The sequence below is a fragment of the Typopeltis vanoorti genome, chromosome 5 (genome assembly GCF_054136105.1).
Source record: "Typopeltis vanoorti isolate ZY-2024b chromosome 5, IOZ_Tvanoo_1.0, whole genome shotgun sequence".
Lineage (NCBI taxonomy): Eukaryota > Metazoa > Arthropoda > Arachnida > Uropygi > Thelyphonidae > Typopeltis > Typopeltis vanoorti.
The window spans coordinates 131,808,538-131,830,895 of record NC_143553.1 but is presented as its reverse complement, the minus strand read 5'-3'; the positions used below and the strand labels follow the sequence as shown (position 1 = coordinate 131,830,895).

At 36.7% G+C, this 22,358-nt stretch overlaps 1 protein-coding gene across 1 annotated transcript in view; it reads right to left on the bottom strand.

Annotated features, from left to right (window-relative positions):
* The window catches only part of LOC150106821 (protein TEX261), a 180,565-nt gene extending 158,715 nt beyond the window's left edge, over window positions 1–21,850 (bottom strand). Inside the window, exons 1-2 of the mRNA XM_090392733.1 lie at window positions 21,688–21,850; window positions 6,675–6,754 (exon numbers count right to left, since the gene is read on the bottom strand). Of these exons, the coding sequence (XP_090248859.1) occupies window positions 6,675–6,754; window positions 21,688–21,757 (150 nt within the window). The 5' untranslated portion in view covers window positions 21,758–21,850. The remainder of the gene's footprint in view (window positions 1–6,674; window positions 6,755–21,687) is intronic.
* Between the last annotated feature and the right edge of the window lie 508 nt (window positions 21,851–22,358).

Genomic DNA, 22,358 nt, shown 5'->3' with positions numbered 1-22,358 from the left:
CATTTTAACAAGAATAAAACTGATTTTGTGCATCGATTTATTACTATAGATGAGACTTGGATTCCCCATTACACACCAGAATCCAAACAGCAGTCAAAACAGTGGATAGTAGCTGGTTGTTCAGCGCCAGAAAAGACAAAGTCGGTTCCATCAGCAGGAAAGGTCATGGCATCGGTGTTTTGAGATGCTAAAGGCATTTTGTTTATTAATTATCTTGGAAAAGGTAAAACAATATTAGACAAAAAAATTAGTGAGAAAAGACCTGGTTTGCAGAAGAAAAAAATCATCTTTCATCAGGACAATGCACCTGCCCACAAAATGTTTTGGCAACGGGAAAATTAAGGGATCTGCACTATGAATTGTTGGAACATCACCCTATTCCCCAGATTTGGCTCCCTCTGACTTCTATCTCTTCCCAAAACTAAAACTCTTCCTCGCTGGTCAGCATTTTTCTTCGAAAGGGGAGTGATTGCAGCTAGAGGAGTATTTTGCAGATCTTACTGAGAACCACTACAGGGATAGGATAATGGTACTGGGGCATTGCTGGAATAAATGTATTACTCTTAAGGGAGATTATGTTGAAAAATAAAAATAATTTTGAAATATCAATTCGTTTCTTAAGATCCCAAGTTGACACTTTCTTTACAGTTGCCTTCTTAGAGTACAAGGGTATACCAGATATTACTTTTATGGTGTATAGCCTCTTCACCTCCTGATAGATCCTCTGCTCACTCTTAATTTTTGTACCTGCTTTTCATCCTTCCACCTATGGCATTTATATGTTAAGCTGAGTAATCTTCCTCACAAATGGGATGTTTCAATGTTTTGCACTTAGTTCATTCTCATGATCTGTACTCCCACATGCACAGAAGGCAGCCTGAGAATGACAATACCTCTTGCATTTAAAGGAGTGCAAAGGGTTCAAAATGTAGAGCCTAATTGGACAGTTGAGATCATGACTGATTTTAGAAATCCTTTTCAAATCTTCTGGATGAAAAAAGGTGATATTTTCCCAAATGGACATTCCTTACTGAACATAGAATTAAGAAAAGTGGCATATCATACTGCAAGGGAATTTGTTTCAGTGCTAGAGCTCCCTGCCCACCACGAAGCCACACGTGGATTTCAACTCTCCACAACCAATGACCCTGCTCAGGATTAGAACATCAGTGCTACCAAAGAAGCCATATTAGCACCACAAGTCTTGAGCCCCATCAGCAGACCATCCAGAGGGAGACTTACTGCAACAACAATGATTCTTGCAGACAAGCCCACTAACCAACTGATCGTGGTCAGGCCATCCTAGACTGCCCATATAGCCAAGCAGAGGCCAAAATAGTTAGAGACTAGCAGAATCTCCCCTTTACAGATATCCACATGTCATACTATATGGCAAACAGTGTGGGAAGGCAGTGGATCCCAGTGATAGTAGTCTGGAATATAGGACAGTAAAAAAGACTAAGTAGAGCAAAGAATATTGAAAGAAAAGCATAAAAAATAATAAGAATGAAAAGGGCCAGTACCATCACTGACAGGTCTCTTCCACCACAAATAGGTGTAATGCAAATTCCTTGAATGTAACCAACTAATTCCATTTTATATGTTATTTTCATACTAGTCAGAAGTCATTCTTTGAACTGTATTTTTTTTTCACATATGAATCAAAGCTACATTTGTTTATTCTATGCATATCTTCCCATAATAATACAGAGCTGCTGAGTTATTTGTTGGATAATCAAAATTCTAACTATTATTGTAATGTAACACTACATACTTGGATTTTCTTGATCTCCTGTTTTGTTAGCAGAAGTTTCTCAGAACCTTTCCATGGTATGTGTCTAGTGGTGGGTGATGTAAGCTCTGAGGTCAGCTGTGGATCTTCAATGGTGGAATCTGTGCTGCTGGTCACTGATTAATTGGTGGAGCTTCTAAATAGTGGAGGAGTTGGCTATTGATGACTTTTTCCTTATTTTAGAGAGGACAGACGTGATAGCAATTGGTCAGTAGACTTGTATTGCCCTTTTTTTTGGAATAGGATGGATATGAGATTGTTTCCATTCATTGCAATAAGTACCAGATATATATAATAAATTATACAGATGATGCAGGATGGGTGTTATTTCTGGAGCATGTTTGAGGACAACTGGAGAGATGCTATTAGAACCAGAAGACTTTTTAGTATCCAAATTATTTAGTAGTTTTCTGATGTATTTTTGTCAAAAAACTATAGGAGGCATATGGTGCTTGGATTCTGGTATGGTAGGTGATTTCCACTGGTCATCTATGCAGGAGTTTGTTGAAAAGAGTGATGCTAGGAAGTCAGCTTTATTTTGGGGCAAAGTAACACTTGTGCCACCAGGATTAGAGAGAGAGGTGGAACTTCAGGAGAGCAGAAGTTGCATCCAACAGCATGAAAATTTATATGAAAATAACATAAAATGAAATTAGTTGGTTAAATTAACAAGGAATCAAAAGGCATGGATTCCATTTAGACAGGAGGCAAGTTTTGTGCTATTGGCCTTTTAGTAGAAATTCCAGAGGTCATTCCACTTGGCTCCTTTGTAGTGCCAGAGGATGTGAGTGGCTAGAGGAAGAGCACTCTGTGAGTGGAAACTTGTACAAGATTGCAGTCTGAGTTGCTGAGAGGAGAAGCAACCTCTACAGTGTCTCTCGAAGTAGAATTGGTCAAAAAGAGATTCCGAATATTTGGAGAGTGAAGAGGATTATAAGGAATTCGAGTGGGTAGATGTACGATTTGTGTTAGGTCATTACTTATAGCAAAGATTTCTGCTTATCGTCCTGCTTGGTCAGTGGTGTTATAATTGGAATTACAGTTGGAATTATAGATATTGAGGTCGCCCGGGAAGATGACCTCATTATTAAGATAGGTGGATTGCAGCTGGGCGAGTTTCATGGAAGGGAATATGAAAAGAGATCTGAGTGGTTTATCAGTGTTTGGAGACTGGTAAATGCTTAATTGAATGTTACAAAATGGAACAAGGAAACCCTAAGCCAGACAAGGTCAAAAGCAGTGGATTCTAAGCCATTCTCTGGCAAGCTGTCAGATTTCAAAAAGGCACAGGTGCCACCTTCTCTGGTACTATCCATTTAATTACACTCTTAATCTGCCAGCCACAGGATTTACTTTTGCTTAAAATTTCATTTGCAGAGACAACTGATATATATATATAATTTTTTTTTTTTTTTCAGTCATAAAATCCCATAGTAACTTCTAAATCAAATTCTCTGGCCTCTGTTCTTAATTTTCTCTTTTGTTTGTCTGTTACTTGGATACTAATGCTCTGCATCTGGCCGTCAATCTCCCATGATTCTCTTCAGTGTGTACGTGCAATTGTTTGACTAAACTGCAAGAAAAAGTCAATAATGGCTGTCATCATTTGTTGGTGAAATGAGAATATCTTTTACAATAAACAACTAATACCACTGCACAATTAAAATTCCATGAACTAGATAAAGACCACTGAAACTATTACAAACATCAAGTCTCTGATAAGTACAATTCAATGTAAAGCACTGTTTATTTTTTTAAAAAACATATGTATATAAATTTGTAATCAGGCATATGGCAAGTTCTGATATGAAGTTACAAAACAAACTAATTATAAGAATTTTAATATGCAAAACCAGTTGCAACAAACAACTAGTAAATTATGATTACTTTCACAATAGTATGCTGGGAAGCGAGCTGAATAAACTTATACAGGAAAAATAAAAAAAGGAAAAAGAAATTAGCCAAAACACTAAACAAGAAATATATAAGACAGTTCAAATAATTTTAACTCTGGGTTTGAAAGTTGGATCTGAAATAAAACAGATAATGAAATACCAGAGACCACAGATATGAGAATATCTGCAGAAAATTAAAGTAGTGAATAGATAGAATCATGGTAGAATCATATTTAAAATGAAGTCATTGGAATGGAATTTAACACTGTTAACATTCAAGAATGTGTGTCCAGCTAACCTAGGGTGGTCTTGGTCACTTATACAGAATGAGAAAAGGAATGCTAGCATGACTCTCCCTAATTTTTTTTTTTTCCTGAAACAGCATATCTGTGTTCTCTAGTCTTTTTATCAACTATTTTATTTCTAATCCAACTCTCAAATCTATAAATTTGGTAGTTTGAACAGTGTCTTGTATACTGATAATTATGTTTGGCTAAATTGCTCTCTTATTCCATATAAATTTATCCAGCTGGCTTCCAATCATACCAGCTTTGCTTATCTGAAATCAATTTCTAATTGTGCCTTAACCCTTTAACTGCTAATTTTATATTCTATTGACATTGTCCCATGTGCTGAATTAATTTTGCAAAAAATTTATAAATAAAATCAATTAAAATTCTTACTGAAGTAAGAAGTCCGGACAGCATCATACATTCTTGATACACACTTGTTCACTCACAAAAATGACAATAATAGTGTTTTATAAAATTTGCATAAGCAAATTACGCACATTAATTTATGTAGAAATTAATCAAAATATATAAAGAGCACTATTATTTACAGCACAGTTATTAATAAGCCTACCAAGTGCCAGGGTATAAAAATAAAAATTTAGCATGGAATGATATTTTTCAAAAGAGGGTTGTACACAGAGTCCAATGTCACATTTGGTGCACATATATCAGCTCACGATGCTTCTTCTACTCAAGAGTGGTATTGGAACAGACAACAAACTTGAACTGCATTCTTCTTCTCAATAGAAGGTACAAGAGAAGGGAAATGCCTTTCTTTGAGACACAGTGGTTGATCTCCAGGTAATGGACATCCTTTCAACCTCCCTGTTGTTCTGGGTATATGGTACTTTTGAATTATTTCCCTGATAAGCATGAGTTGGTAGTCTGCTAAGTTTGTGTTTTTTTCCCCCAAATTTGACATTATAGAGACAGTAGGAATTTAGTATAGTCATATCCAGAAGGTGGAAAAATAGTTTTTTTGTACCACTTCATAGTTTTCCTCATACACTCAAAATGTAAAGAGGGGTGGTGCTTTTCCACTGCTTTAGTCGTGAAGATGGTGTAGATGGTCTATTATTTGTGGTGAAGGTATGAAACTTGTTTCATCAGCTATTGTTGTCATTAGTTCTATGGTAAAAAATTGTTCAAAAATATCTAAAGTTGAACAATCATCAGTGATATTACCTGCAATTATTTCTGAATTACTGTTTTCAAATTCGTGAACACTTGGAGTAAATGCATTATCACGCCACTTGAACAATACATCTTCGGTACGCATTCGCACATTTGTATCGAGACTTTTGTCACTATCTTGCTCGCTTGTAACACATCACCAGGATCTTCTTCATCTGAAGTAGACAATTCACTTAACTCGGACAATTCTTCTTCCGACTCATTTGTTGTTAACAATTCATCAATTTGATCATCAGCAAGATAATGTGGATATTTATTGGTAGAAGCCATATTGTGACATCCCGGAAATCCCCGCAGTCACGTGGTTCATGCATCGTGCTGCATATGATTAGTTGCACCAGTTCAAATTTTTCTCTTTAGATGTCATACAAGGACAGAAACCGAAGTCAAATAAACTTCAATTGGTTGACAATAGATGGAGGAACCTGCCCGCAAAGTTCAAACAATACATTAGAATATCTTACGACGATTCTTTCCATACTAAAAAATTGTCTGAATACGGGAGGCACGCCAACTGTACATATACGGGCTCAGCAAAGCAGGGGTGTATTTCCGAGCCCGTAATAATACGTTCTCAGCAGTTAAAGGGTTAATAGCCTAAATTCTAATCCATTTCTAAAAATTGTGCCTAAATAGCTCTGAAATATTTTACTTGGTGCACAGAATCTCCACGGAAAACACAATTGAAGTTTTCTATGTTTCTGCCAAATTTTTGAGTTCTGGTTTTTGCTTGTTGCTGAAATTTCCATATGAAAGTTAGCTATGGGGGATGATGGAAGAGCTTATAAAATGTCACAAAATAACCAGAATGAAGTAACTAAGCAAAGAGGGCAATATCAAGCAGAAATTTGTTTTGTAAGAGAAGAATTATGTCAATGATTGGGACATATGTGAAAAGGGCAGTTACATCAAAACTAAATAATAAATTTTCATTGTTGAGTGCGATGTTGACTTAATTTTACTTATAAAGTGCTAATAACACTGATGAAACTTTTATAGTTTCATCAGTGTTATTTTATAGTTATATTAGAAGGATCTCACCTGTTTTAGTATTTTTTTTTTAATCCTGATAATACTAGTATAATGTCAGTATGATTTTGTTTATTCATTTCCCTACTACCTCTATTTCTTTTGCACTTAATATTATCGTTACATGACACCTTCTAATGATGGGTTTTTCTTTTACTATTTGTCCTAATAAAAAGAGGCTTCACTATAGTAAATCTTGAACATGTATTTCGATATTAGCTCTTCAACCTTGCAAGCCCCAGGTTCTTTCACATTTAAAGTAAATACTGAAGATATTTAGAGATAACAGAAACTCAAATGGAGCCAATTATGCTATTCACTTTTTTTTCCATTTTTTATCTTTATTTTTTTTCCAATATCAAGTACAGCAAATAAAGCAGTCATATAAAATAAAGAGAAATATTAGTGCTCATTCATTCAAAACAAATTCTCTCCTTTACTGCATTCACTAAGTTATTTTATAATACTCACCACTATAAAGATCTTTATAACTTTTCCTGTAAAAACTGTGTACTCCTCTATCAATTCAGCAAGATAATATAATCCAGCAGCTAAAAGAAAAAAATGAATCTCTTTCACTTTAACAATCAATTTTAAACTATAAATGGGGTTACAGAATATGAAATTTTGTAATTCTACTGAATAACTTGGAATAGTACAAAATTTTAGTTTCAGTAATATAGGACAAGTAATTATCAACATCACCGAACCTCCAAGGTGACAAAAGAAATTCCTCACAATTAAACAATATGCTCAGCAACACATGATTTAAATGCTTATAATAAATTTAGTTTAATCCTTTATCCAAGTGTGAGCAAACAAAGTTTGTGCCTGAAAGTATCTTCAGGACTGGGGTAAGGTGGTACAACACCAAGGCACTCCTTGCAAAGGTGGAGCAAGCTACCAACACTCCTATCTCAGCATCTCCCATAATGCAAAACACATCTCCTTGCAGATATGTCTAATGTTATGCATTAAGGGAATGGCCACAACCCAGACTAGTTTCGACCTTTATTGAGGTCTCTTCAGTGGGAGCCAGGCCCAAGTGGAGATACCAGGCAGAAGCATTAGCAGGTCATCTCTACCTATAGGAGTTGCCAAATGGTGTGCCACCCTTTTTTAATAAATTACTCTGGATTTAGAGAAAGATGTTGAAAGTTTATTTTTCACTTGGTTAGAGTATAATAAATTTAGTTTAATCCTTTATCCAAGTGTGAGCAAACAAAGTTTGCACCTGAAAGGCGGAAACTTTGTTTGCTCACACTTGGATAAAGGATTAAACTAAATTTATAGTTCTACTCCAATAATAGCTCTACTCCAATCATCCATTCCCGATGATTGGAGTAGAGCTCTCATAGTACCCATATATAAAAAGGGAAATAAAACCGAATGTGAGAATTACAGAGGTATTTCCCTACTGAGTATTCCTGGTAAGATTTATGCAAGTATACTTGAGAAATGGTTGAGAAGAATTGTGGAAGAAAAGCTTGGTGAAGAACAAGCCGGATTCAGGCCAAATAGAGACTGTCAGGATCAGATCTTCACTTTACGACAAATAGTCGAGAAAGCATGGGAACATAACAAAGATCTGTATTTAAGTTTTGTCGATTTGGAAAAGGCATATGACAAGGTGCCAAGACAAAAGCTATTCAATACGCTACAGTTATATGCTATCAATGGGGCATTATATCAAGCAATACTTAGTCTTTATTTGAGTTGTAAGTAAGCAGTTAGAATTGAAAGAAGTACAGAAAGATGGTTTAATGTTAAATCTGGTGTGAGACAAGGATGTACATTATCCCCTCTGTTAATCATTATCTATATGGATCACATTATGAAGGAAAGTGGTATTAAACATGATATCAAAATTGGTGATGTTAATGTGAGCTCTTTGTACGGACAATGCTATACTTCTAAATAAATCCGCTACAAGTCTGCAAGATTCCCTGACTAAATTGAATAACTATTGTAATAGATATGGTATGAAGGTCAGCAATAAAAATACAATGAAAATAGGTAGAATCGTTGAAAATGTCAACTGCGTTATGAAAGGAGAACCTGTGGGACAAGTAAAACATTTCAGCTACTTAGGCACGATTTTTAGTGAAGATGGTAAATTAAATATGGAAATAGACAACAGAATCGACAAAGCTGGTATGGTAAAAAGTCAATTGAATAAATTCATATGGAATAAGAGAGAAATCAGTTGGAACACTAAATTAGCTGTATACAAAACAGTGTTCAAACCAGTTTTAACTTATGGATCTGCGAGGTGGGTCAGAAGTAAAACACTTGACCAAAGACTAGAGAAAGCAGATATGAGAGTCCTGAGAAAGATTAGAGACATGAACAAATGGCATCAATGGCAATATCATATTAAAAATGAGGATATTAGGAAATAACTTGTCAGCAATCAGGAATGCGTTAGCAGAGCTAATCTCAGGTGGTATGTCACTTAAACAGAATGGGCGAGGAAAGATTAGCAAAACAAGTGTTCTCTGCCAAGTTGGCAGGAAAACGACCCTGAGGAAGACCAAGATATAGGTGGATTGATACAGTATAAAGTGCTTTAGATGACAGAAATATAAGATCTGATAATGTTGGGGCTTGACAAGTAACAGGCTGATTTGGAGGAAAAATGTAGATAGGATGTTAGTAATGATGTAAATTTTTCATGTAGTACTATCATATCCTGTACACCCCTTGAGGGTAAATGGCAGAAATTTGATGATGATGAATGAAGTTGCCATAAATTAATTTATGACATGATAATTATGATAGAAAATGAATATACTTTTACCGTTCTTGTGACCACAAAAACAACAAAATTTTCTTAAGTGTTCTGCTCAAGCTAAAGTCATCAAAATAAAATCAAGTTATGGATTAGTAAATTCTTTGCATCTGTTAGTGTCTTTGGTTTTGTATACATCTAAGTACTGTATAGCAGATGTAGCTGGAGTTTATACAAGAGAAAAGCAATATCATCACTTGCTGCAAAGAAATAACAGATACTTTTTTTTTTTTCACAAACCTCAGATGACAGAACTGAGAGAATGAAATGCCATCCCAAAATGAATTTATTAGAATGAGGTCCAAGAAATGTTTCTGTCCTTTTAAGATTGTTGAAAATATTAGTTGTTACACTTCCAAACAGCCAAAGGACTTTTATGGAGTTGATCTACATGTATGTGATCCAACAGTACACAATTCTCTGCCTACACCATAATTCAATATTTCACAATCCAACTTGTTTGTGTCTGTGGTGCCACAGAAGGTTCTACTAAGGAAGAAATGGAGGAATTTTATGAATCATCAGAGACAGGAGCCAACTTAAAAAAAAAAAAAAAAACTGAAAAAGTAGTCCTTGTTGGATATCTAAACAGCAGAGGAGGAAATGGATCCCACCAAGCCTATAAAAATGATTTGGGTAAATTTGGAGAATAGGGCATAGGGAATGGATGATATGGCATCCATTCCCACAGCCTTATTAGCATCTAACCCAAGCAACACTTGATACACCTCTAATTCTTTCACCTTTAATTCTAATTCTTGCCCCCCCCCCCTTCCACATGCTGCACAGCATTATTCACACCATTATGATATACACTCATGAAGTGTTCGTTAAATAATTCCACTATATCATTTGCTATTGTTATTCTACTACCAAAACTATCTACCAATATCAACCTACAATAATTATTTTTCCTCTTGCTTACCACATAACACAAAAATTCCCTTGGATTAACTTTGACCTGACTGGCCAATCTCCTCTCATATTCTACTTTTTCTCTTTTAACCATGCTTGTCACTTTTCTGGCCTGCACTTTATATTCTTCATGCATCTGTTCACTGCAAACTGTCGCTTAACTCTTGGTATGCAAGTTATGCATTGTTTGTGTTAGATACAAACTTATCATTTCCCATGTACTCTCAACATCTTTTCTACACAATTCATCAACCCAATGTATTGATGCTAGTTGAATATGGAGCTTCTCATAATCACAGCTTATGGTTCCACACACATATAGACCTTATTGAAAACTTTTTCCTGTTTGACTGCCTTCCAAACCAATACTTCATGATCACTTTCACCAACAGGTGACAGTGTTGATACCTCATTCACAACCATATGCTGTGAGGATATCAATAAATCTAACACCGATAAACCTCATGTTGCTTTAGATAGTTATCCAACACAAACTCAACAAATTCACTCTCCTTGTTACTATACACTATCTCTTATATCCAATCAACATTCCTATAACTATAAATTAAAGATGACAAAAAATTATGTTCCTGATTTATTCTTTAATTTATAGTTATAACCAAGTGAAAAAACTTTCAACATTCCTATAATTAAAATCTCCCACCAGGATTATCTTCCTTTTACTTGCCCAACTAATTTGTCTAAACATTTCACAATCAATACTCTCCACATTTAATGTCCTATGACAGCATCCTATTAGATATACTATTCTATTGATCTCAACTTCACACCAAACAGCTTCAAAATCTTCACAAATGCTACTCTTTTCCACTTTGACTCTTGAAGGATACAATTTCTCTGCTACCATTAACAATACTCCACCTCCTCTCTTCATCTTTTTATCTTTTCGGAAAATTCTATATCCCACAATTTAGTCCTGACAGTATATCATCCTCAGTCAGCCAAGTTTCTCTTATGGAAATTATCTTTGGGCATACTGATTCAATCAATACTACAAACTCAGCCCCTTTATTTGTGATATTCCATACATTAGTGCACAAGCATAACAATTCTTCACTCTTTGAGGTCATCCCATCAACACAATCGTTCTTTACTCTCTCTGTTATAGTGTACTTTGATCTTCATTCTGACAATCCCAATTTCCCTAATCCTGACTGATTTTCAACCTGCTTCTCAACCTCTCTCTCTCTCTGACTCTTAGTTGTACTAATTTCATATGAACCCTGTGCACTCTTATTAAACAACAATCATTCCAAATGCCCAACACCAACCCATTCAAATGCATCCCATCAGCTTTGAACCATTCTAACTTCCCTTCAAAGTCATTCCATACATTCACAAACTGAACTCTCTCTGGCTGACACAATTCAGCCATCTTTTCATGCAGTATCATTGCTCTCCTTCTCAGTTCACTACCATCTTATCTGGGCAACAATCTAACTACTTTCCCAATGCCACTATTACCATTCACTTCCTGCAAGAACTTCTTCAAATTTCTTTCCACATTCTTTGTCTCACTATTCAAATCGTTTGTGTCCACCACTACCACAGATTTTGATGTCCATTCCTTCCTTCTATGCAAAGTGCTGATGTTCGTTTTATTGTACCATCTGTAAAACATGTCTTGTGCACTTTATTTTTTTACTTCACCTTTAATGATTGAGTCACCACATAAAGCAACCCTATCATCTTTAGATACTAGCTTCTTTTTCTTAACCTCCTTGTCATTTACATCAGTTATGCTCTTCTTTAAATGTTAAATATCCTCCTCCATACATTTAACTTGCCTCTTCATTTACATGAACTATTGCCTAAGCTCTTCATGTCATTTCCATGTCTTCCATTAATTTTCTGATTATTCCTGGTGACACCATTCTCATTTTTGGAACGTCCTAGCCTTTCATCACATTTCTCACAAACCATAATACATTCCATTCCTTTTTATCGTTAGATTTAACCATAAATCTTTAATGTTTTTGGATGCATACATAAAACAATTGCCGCATCTTATCGACTGCAAAAAGTCCAGGAAAAAACTCAATCTGAGTTGAGATCTTCCATGCTGCTGCTACAAGCTTCTCAGCTGCTACCATTTTTATAACGTTAACCAAATAACAACCGAAGAATAAAAGAACAATTTTAGAACTACAATACCACAGTACAATGATTATATCCAGTCTGGCTATCACACAAAAGCACTATTATACAAATCTACATGATATAATTAAAGGAAAAAAAAAAAAAAACACTTTTCATAACACCAATCAAATGCACAGCTACTTCTCATCGCAACACTAGTGATACCTCGATCATGGGAAAACTTTGGTAAGAACACAGAAAATAAATTATTATTATTATTTTATTATTATTATTCAGGCCTCCAAGGAGCCAAAAGACTCATCGAGGGAGGTCCTTCCTAAGACATAAAGTCTGTCAAGACTCATCGAGGGGAGGTCCCCCCCATGAGAAACACAAAGTCTATCATACCACTCTTTAAACTCACTGACCGTTCTCGCTCCCACCACTCCATCAAGCAATGCATTCCACGGCTCAACCACCCTCCACACAAAGAAACCACTCCTTACCCTCTTGCTCACAGTTTCCTTTCGTAACTTCCAGGGATGGCCTCTTGTCATCACTCCTTCCCGCTGATCAACCAAGCGAAAGAACTCCCCAGTGTCAACCCTATTAGGAAGGTGTTAGATATTAGGAAGGTGGCAAAATATTCTTGAAAAAGCATAGAAATGAAGGAAAGAGTACTGTAAAGGGAATCGGAGATGACAAAGGTGACGTGAAAAACTGAACATAAAGATATTCTAGATGTCTGGAATAATTACTTTGAAAGACTGCTAAATGAAACAAGCAGTGTCAGCATGATGGTAGAAAACACCCAACAGGAATGCAGTTAGGAATAGATATCCATACTTGAAGTAGAAAAAGTCATCGAAAATCCGAAATATGGAAAGGCAGCTGGAGTAGATGAAATTTCGCAGGAAATTCCTTTCTAGCCAAATTTCCATTAACCTTCACAGCTAATGCTTCTGCCTGGTATCTCCACTTAGGCCTGGCACCCACTGAAGAGACCTCAATAAAGGTCGAAACTAGTCTGGGTAGTGGCCCTTCCCTTAATGCATAACATTAGACATATCCACAAGGGGATGTGTTTTGCATTATGGGAGATATACTGAGATCGGAGTGTTGGTAGCTTGCTCCACCTTTGCAACGAGTTGCCCTGGTGTTGTACCACCTTACCCCTGTCCTGAAGATACTTTCAGGTGCAAACTTTGTTTGCTCACACTTGGATAAAGGATTAAACAAATTTTATTATAGGATGAAATCACTACTATTATTATTATTATTACCCCAAGACCTCATGGAGTCAAAGACTCATCTGGGAGGTCCTTTTATCACACACACACATCTCATCATATCGAGCCTTAAACACACTCAAACTCCTTGCAGACACCACACTCTCAGGCAGGGCATTCCAATCATTCACAACTTTGCACGAAAAAAACCTGCCTCTCACTCCCCTACTCACACCCTCTTTATACAGTTTCCAGGGATGACCTCTGGTTCTCCCCAGATCTCCCACTGTTCTCTGAAAAACTTCACCAGCATTGATCCTATAACAATCCCTTACCAACTTGTAGGTCTCCCCATCTTCCTCCTGTCCACCAGACTCTGCAAATTACATCTTCTCAATCTTTCCTCATAGTCGACATTCCAGAGGTCAGAAACTACCTTAGTCAGTCTCCTTTTGACCCTTTCCAACATCTCTTCATCCTTCTGAAAACCGGGTGACCAAATCTGGCACAATAGTCCATGTGTGGCCTAATCAAAGCCTTATACAACGGAACAAGAATCTCCCTATTTCTACACATCAGTGTCCTCTGCATCATTCCCAGAAGCTTATGTATTGTCTTCACAATTTTGGCGATGTGTCTGCTAAATTTTAGATCCTTATCCACTATCACCCCAGATCTCTTATTTCCTCTATCTCCAACAATATATTCTCACCAAGCATAAATTCTGCATCCCATCTTTATTTTCCAAATTTTAAAACCTTACATTTTGCAACATTGAACTCACATCCCCATTTCCGTGCCCAATCACTCAATTTATTCAAGTCTTCTTGTAAGGCCACAACATCTTCACTACTCTTTATGGTTCGTCCCAACTTTGCATCATCTGCAAACAACTGAATATCTCCATCCAAATCTTTGCCAATATCATTAATATACAAGTTAAATAGTAATGGCCCTAAAACAGACCCCTGAGGCACTCCACTAGTGACTTTCCTTTTCCTGGATATTGTACCCCATACACAATTTGTTGATATCTATCAGATAGCCAGTCTCCAATCCAATGCACTAATCTAATATCCAATCCCATCTGCTCTAGTTTGACTGTCAACTTATGAGGTACTCATAAGTTGACAGTCAAAAGCTTTTGCAAAATCCAAGTATATTACTGTGTATCCTTCTCCTCTGTCCAAGGAAGCAGTCACTTTATTGTAATAAGTAAGCAGATTACTAAAACATGACCTCCCTTTAGCAAATCCATGCTGTCCATCAAAGATTATACCATTGTTGTCTACCCAACTCTGGATCCTAGCAAGTTTCTCCAACTTCAATCCATAAAACCTTGACACAATTCCCCTAAAATATTCAGAAATTTACTGATGTAGTGTAAAACCTCATACTAAAGACAAATTGAGAAATCTATTGAAAGAGCACACTGAAGAGCATATTAGAGATACTGAATACCAGAGAAGTGAGGCCATAGCTCTCTCCACAAGGCAATTGACAAACACCAACTTTTATGGAATGAATGAATGAATCTGATGAACAGTTACACTTTTGTTATTTAAAAACAAATTGGAATCTTTAGAAATATCACTGGATCCTAAACACTTAAATATAAATTTAATATTAATTTGTTCAAATGCCTAATAGCTATAGCCAGGCAAACATGTAGGTGAGTACAAACACAACAATGAAGGCATGTCTAGATAACTTAAAATCATTAAAATCTTGCACAATTCTATCGCTATTGTTTCATTACTAATGTTTTCTGTTCCTATCGAGTTTTTTTTCTTACAGCTGAAATGACTTATATAAGACTGAAAGATCAATCTTCCTGAGATGTGCAGTTTATAGATGTACAGAGTGAATTTCATGAATGAAAGGATTTGTATATGCCTGATAAACTGCATTTCAATAGTTTTGGAGTTACATGTTTTGGGAAAGGGTTGTTCAGTGTGAGTTTGAAAGTGCCAATGATGGAAACTGAAAATATTTCAATGGGGGGAGGGGGTTACAATCAAGCATGTATCTGGTCACTGATGGGATAAATGAGTGCGAGTGCAGAAATAACCATGAACAGCTGGGTGCAAGTTTCCCACATTTCAAATCTGAAGGAGCTAGTAATGACATGATTCAAGGGTAATTGTAAGTCAAAGGGGATGTGGAAATGCATGTATATGAATGCCAGAAATATCAGAAAAAAAGAGTTTTAGCATTGGTCAGCTTGATTTGCCCAAATCTTATTGACATTGCCAAGACATGTTTCACAGAGAATGATTAGTTACAGGGATAGAATATAAGGGATGCTGTATTTTTAGAGAAGACAGAGAGAACAGGATTGGAGGAGGGGTATCATTAATGACAGCTGAAGAACTTCATCCATATGTTCATTGGGCATCTACAGATGCCATATGGTCACTCCAATGTTCAGTGATGTGCCACACCAGGCCTTGCATTTAGTCCTGTTGTATGCTTTTCTGGAGGCTTCAATTCTCTGAAGATCAGTCACTCAACACACACACAATCCATCCATCTCATTGACAGTCTACCCCTTCCTCTTTTTCCAGGAACTTTATCTTCTATTACTGTTCTGAGAAGTCCTCCTTCCATCCTTTCAATGTGTCCAAAATATTTTAACTTTCTTCTGTCAATATCCTTAAGGAGTCTTAAAGTTCTACTGATCTTTTCTAACACCCATTCATTTGCACACCTTTAAGTATATGATATCACCAACAGCCTTCGGTAACACATCTCAAAAGCATCTATCCTTTTCTCATCTGATTTCTTTAGGTTCCAAGTCTCACATCCATAAGTCACTGTTGGAAAAAGAACTGCATCCAAAATCCTCAACTTCGTTCCCATGGAAATAGATCCATCCTTCCAGATTTTAGACAAGTCTCTGACTGAAGAACTTCAACCCAACAAAAATAGAAGTTAAATAGGATTGTAGATCTGACAGCGATCATTCATTTTGAGGCTGTGTGATGCGAAACAGAGGCCAATATCACAAAATATATCGTTGATTGCTGCTACAGACCTAGGGGTTCAGAGAATAATGTGGATACCATGCATCAGGAGATTAGCACAATGAGTGCAGGCTGAGCAATTATTGGGAGACTTTAAATATGGGCATATAGATTGGAAGGCAGAAAGGGCATGTGACAAGATGGAAATGGAATTTATACAGCTAATAAGGGATAATTACCTGAAACAACATGTGATAGAGGAGACAGGGATTGAAAGTGTTGGATCTGGTAATGCCATCAGCAAAATTTATAACTACAGTAGCAGCTCTATCTCCAACCTGGTAAAGTGACCATGGAGTCTTACTCTGGAATGCTGCTCAACATGTAAAATTCTCAGTTAAAAAAGGGATTATGCAGAAGACTAACTATGACAAATTTATATGACAAACTGGAGCAGCATGGCATAAGAAGCAACAAGGAATAAATGTCAGTAATGAATGAGAAGTGGTGGTGAGGGATTGTTTGAGAGAGGCAGCATCAAATTGCAATATCCAAGGTTAGAAGGATAAACTGAGTAGGGATATAAAGAAAGAGATGGGAAAAAAAAAAAAGACATTGTGGAAGAAATATAAACAAAAAGGTGATCAGCATGCTTATGAGTAATATAAAGCAAAGGAAGAAGGGTAAAAAGTATGGCAAGGAAGGCTAAATCATGTTAAGAGAAAACTGGAGAAGGAGGCCAAAGTAAATCCAAAAGAGTTTTTATCACTAAGTAGCAAGTAAGAGAAAGAATGATTATGGAAGAATAGCTTCACTCAGTGCTGAATGTAGGAAAGTGACAAAAGCAAAAGAAATAGTTGAGTTACTAAGTGATAACTTTGCAAGCATGTATCAAAGTGAACTTCGTAGTTCCTGACATGGCAGAGGCTGATGTGACAAATGAGGCGGATGAATTGGAAGTACTCCATACATTGAAAAATATCAATGTGAATGCTGCAGTAGGACTGGATGGAATGTCAGCTTGTGTGCTATGAGAACATGCAAGAGAAATGGCAGTGCTTCTGACAAAGTTGTTTAATCTAAATCTCAGCAGTGGCAAGGTTCCAAGAGAGTGGAAAGAGGATAGCTCCAAGACAAATTCGCAAATTACATATCAATTAGTATCTATGGATAGTAGTTAAAGTACTGGAAAAGTTGGTTAAAGATAAATTTCAAGAATAGGTGAAAAAGAATATGATATTCTATATGAGGCTACATGACTTCACTAAAGGGTGGGTCCTACCTTAGTAATTTATTCAGATTTTATAATAAAATTACAGCAGAATTGGATAAAGAAAATGGCTACACCATGATTTTGGACTTTGCAAAAGGTATTTGACAGAATACCACATGGAAAACTATTACACAAATTGGATTAAATGGGAATGGCTTTGAGACTGGCATGGATTGCGGAGGGGGGGGGGGAAACAAAGACATCAGGGTATCATATGGTGACATGAATGAGGGTGCCTAATTTATTATTATTGTACAGGCACCTCCATGGAGTCTGAAGACTCACTGCAGGTGACCCAAACTATTCACACAATTTATCATACCTCCCTTTGAAACCATTAACAGACATATCGCTAATAGCTGACTGGCAACCCATTCCATTCATTCACAATTCTCTGAGCAAAAAATCTAGTCCTCATACCCCTACTAACCACTCAACTTCCAAGGATGACCTCTTATTCTGCCCCTCTAGCCAAGTGCAAAACATTTCCCCTCCATCAATCCTATAAAACCTTTTAAGTAACTTAAATGTTTCTTAAAGAATTTTCTACCCCTCAGAAAGAACACACCAAAGGCCACTCATCATCTTGCTGGTTCATCTTTGAATCCTAGTGACTCAGAGATGAACATCAGAAAAACCAGACTGGCTGTCTGGATGGTTTCCAAAACTTGAGGCTAAAACATTTCTGCCCACTCCCTTTGCTAATAAAAGGCATTAGCCAATTTATTTATTTTTTAAATAAATAAATTTTAAGGTACAGCTGCCACAATCTTATGGTCTCTAACCACCAATGCAATATATTATTACCTGAAATTGTGTTGGTCTTATATTCACTTTTGAGTTGTAGGGTTAAAAACCTACTTGACCATGCCAGAAATCAACTAACTTGGGAACCAGTTGCAGAAAGATTAAGAAATAGTTTCTCTAGTCGGGCAACTAGAATCAAAATTAAAACAGTCTTTCGTCAGGCAGCCTAGCACTATGAATACAAATCATTTCAATTGGGCTACATGGGTCTTAAGAAAATTATTATTATATGTCATCACTCCAAGTAGTCAGGGATTCATCATGGGATGGCAGTAGAAGATATTGCTCGAAACATATCTTTCTTTAAGAACATTCATTTCTAGTGCATTCACAAAGTCCATTGGCAGCTTCTTCCATCATTTACTACATGACAGACCTCGCATTCTTCTTGACCACAACCTTAGTAAGCTCTCAGGAATGACCTAGAAAATTCTCCCCAAACCTGCTAAGGGATGCAAAATTTCCCTGCTGAGAACCTCTTACAAACTTGTATTTTCTATTATCTCTCCTCCTCCCTCTATGACTGAAACTAAACATATGACGATTGACTGATTGAGAGTCTGTTGGTATTCATATGCAAAGTTCCACAAGACAGATATGATTTTGGTTAGCTAGTGCTGGACCTTTTCCTCTGTTTTTTTTTTCATCTCCGTGGAACTCAGGAGACCATATTTGAGTTCAGTGGTTCAGAACGGTTTTACCAAGTTCTTGTAAAATGTGTGAAAACTTTTTCATTTCATATTGGAGTTATCTGATGTGATGTCTTAACCATCACCTTGAAAATGTGACTAATACACTTTAATGCACTATCCACTGTAACCCTGAAGTATATGGCTACATCAACAATTTGTAGCAAATCTCTATTAATATAGTAGTCAGTTTGCAATCACACTAATTTAGTGCCCCAAGGCTCTGTACTGGAACCACTACTCTTTCATTTGTACATTAATGATACAGCAGAAGATTTAAAGGAGGATATTCAGTTCTTTGCTGATGATGCAAAATCAGGCAGGGCAATAGCTGAAAAAGATGATGTAGATATCCTGCAGGATGATTTAAATTGGCAGTGTGGGCACAGGACAATGGCTGTCAATTTAGTGCAGCAAAATTAAATTAAACTTGCCAAGAAGTTTGCACATGAAATATCTTCACGACTAAGCTGCTTGTATACATAGGCTAATGATTTTGCATCAATTGCCTTAGTATCCTATAATGCAAGACTGATTTCAACCTTTACTGAGGTCTCATCAATGTTGCCAGATCCAAGAGACACCAACAATTAGGTAATGCATGCTGGTATCTCTCTCTTCTGCCTGGCTCCCACTGATAAGACCTCAATACAGGTTGAAATAGATGTGTGTGTGGTGGTCCCATAATATACAGTATACACACCCAAAAGGGGGGGGGGGGAATTCACATTATCAGATACTAAGCAATTAATGTGAAACCATTGGCTTCTGTAACAAGTAGTCTATTTGTGAAGATACTTTTGTGCAAACTTTGTGTGCTTACACTTGGATAAAGGATTAAACAATAATTTCTTGGCAAATTTAATTCATAGTCATGTTAAAAAACAGGACTATGAATTTTGCAACATAGTCAATGTTGCAAAATTTAACATAATGCAGTTGAGGAGGAAAAGATTATATACTTTGTACAGTACTGATGATACTCAATTGCAGGAAGTTCACAAGGTTAGGCACATCTGGGGATGATGATGCATAGAGATTTGAAGTTTCTGAGGATATGTTGCAAAACTTAGTAAAATAGCTCAAAAAGACTGCTTGGATGTTTAAGAACATATCTGATAAGTAAGGACAGCGAGGTTATTATACCTCTTAATAAGTCTATGATTTGGCCACATCTTGAATACTGTATGCAGATTTGGTCATCTGGATTTTTTGGAAATCAGGAGGTGGTTGAGAGGATTCAGAGATGAGTGACCAAGCTGATGGTAAGCTATGGAATGCTTCCTATAGTCAGGGGTGCGGTGGTCATATGTGCAATGTGTGCGACGCACACAGGCACTAGGATAGTAAAGGCACCAAAGAGGAGGAAATACTTAAAAAAAACGTTTTTTTAAAGTGATTTTTTTATTGGAGGGTGGGGATAGGGGCACCAACTAAAGTTTTGCACACAGGCGCTGGACACTACTGGCGCGCCCCTGCCTATGGTAATAGATAAAAAGTGCATGGGCTGCAGAGTTCTGTTGTCAGGCAGAGGAGAAGGAACACGATAGAAACATGTTCCCTCTCCTTAAGTTAGTTACTGAAGGGATTTAACACAAAAGAAATTTTTCAATGCATGACAAGTTGGGAGGAGACAAGCATTCTTCGAAGATTATGGGTATTAAAGCATGCTTACTAGATTTTTTTTTAGCAGGGAAAGTGAATGAGATTGGTTGCCAGAATTAGCTGCAATGCCCTGAGTAATTGTGTGAATAAATGTTGGTGCAGGTCTCCAACAATGAGGCTTCTGACCCCATACAATAATAATAAAGACGAAACATTGTCTCTGAATAAGTACTTCTCTAATGATATGTATATATACAATTAATTTGCAAAAGCACTATGAATAAACTACTTTCTACTTTTAAATTTACAATAATCAGATAATCAGCATATAAAAACAATGAAGAAAATTGATGGTATTGGTTTGCAGGAAATTGATGAGGCTTGGGGATAATGGTGGACAAAGAGTTGAAGTTCAGAGGGAATACTGCAAAAGTTGGTAAAACGGCTCAACGAATTACTTGGATGTTGAAAAATATGCTAATAAGTAAGTCATTATCTCTCTTTATAAGGCTACGATTCGGATACATCTTGGCCACAAATGTGATCACCTGGATTTCTTGGGGACCAGGAGGTGGTCGAAAAGATTCAGAGACGGGTGAGCAAGATGGTGACAGGCCTGTGGAATACTCCATACGAGGGTAGGTGGAAGGTTCGTGGGTTACAAAGTTTAGTTGATAGGCGGAAAAGAGGGGGACATGATAGAAACTTTTAAGATATTAAAGGGGTTTTATAAAATTGATGCAAGTGAAAATTTTCAATATATGACAAATAGAGAACTCGGTGCCATCCGTGGAAGTTTTGTAAGTGTCGTTGATAGAGGTTAGCGGAGCAGATTTTTTGTGTGGAATAGATTGCCAGAATTGGTTGCGAGTTCCCTGATGATGAATGGATTCAAGGAGAGTTATGATAGGATTTGTGTGTATGATGGTTGATTTGGGTCTCCCGCAATAAGTCTGCAGACTCCATGGAGATGCTCTAAATAATGATAATAACAATAAAAAAAAAAACGAAAAGCGTATATCAAATAACCACGCATTTGGGTTGATATTACAAATGACAACTACATAAATGCAAAAGAGTTACAACTAATACCCAGGTCACACACTTACCAACTGCTAACACAATAAAACATAACTGAATCAGAATAGCAATCCAACTCAGAAAATAAATAAACCACATTCTGGTAATTTAAATAATTACATATACTTCATTGCACAAAAAAAAAGAAATTCAAAAGCACATAGCACACACACATGCATGGAGAGTAAACAGCTGAATAGAACGGTAGCGCCCTCTTAATTTAAAAAAAAAAAAAAAAAACGGATTTTACATGCGATCACCAGGCGCGTTCAAACCCCAGGAAAATAACAACGTGTTCCTCATTACAGTAATAAAATTACCTCAAAATTAAATGGATATTGAATCCAACATTATTTCTTAGCCGAATATAGAAACTAAAAGAGTTTCATGCCGAATATATACCGACTATATATAAAAGTTTCGGCGGATATAAGCGTAAGCCAAGCCGTTCACGACAGGGCAACTCGTATATGACTGGCCACCGTATATACGTACGTACAACTTCCAGAGATGACCTCTCGTTCTCCCACTGTCTCCAGATATTCTATGAGAAATCTCATCCACGCTAATGTGGGTAATTATTCCTTAGCCACTTATACTTCTCGATCATGTCTCCCCCTCTTCCTTTTATCCACTAGGCTCTATAATTTGCATTCTCTCAATCTGTCCTCGTATTCCACATTCCCGAGACCAGAAGCCA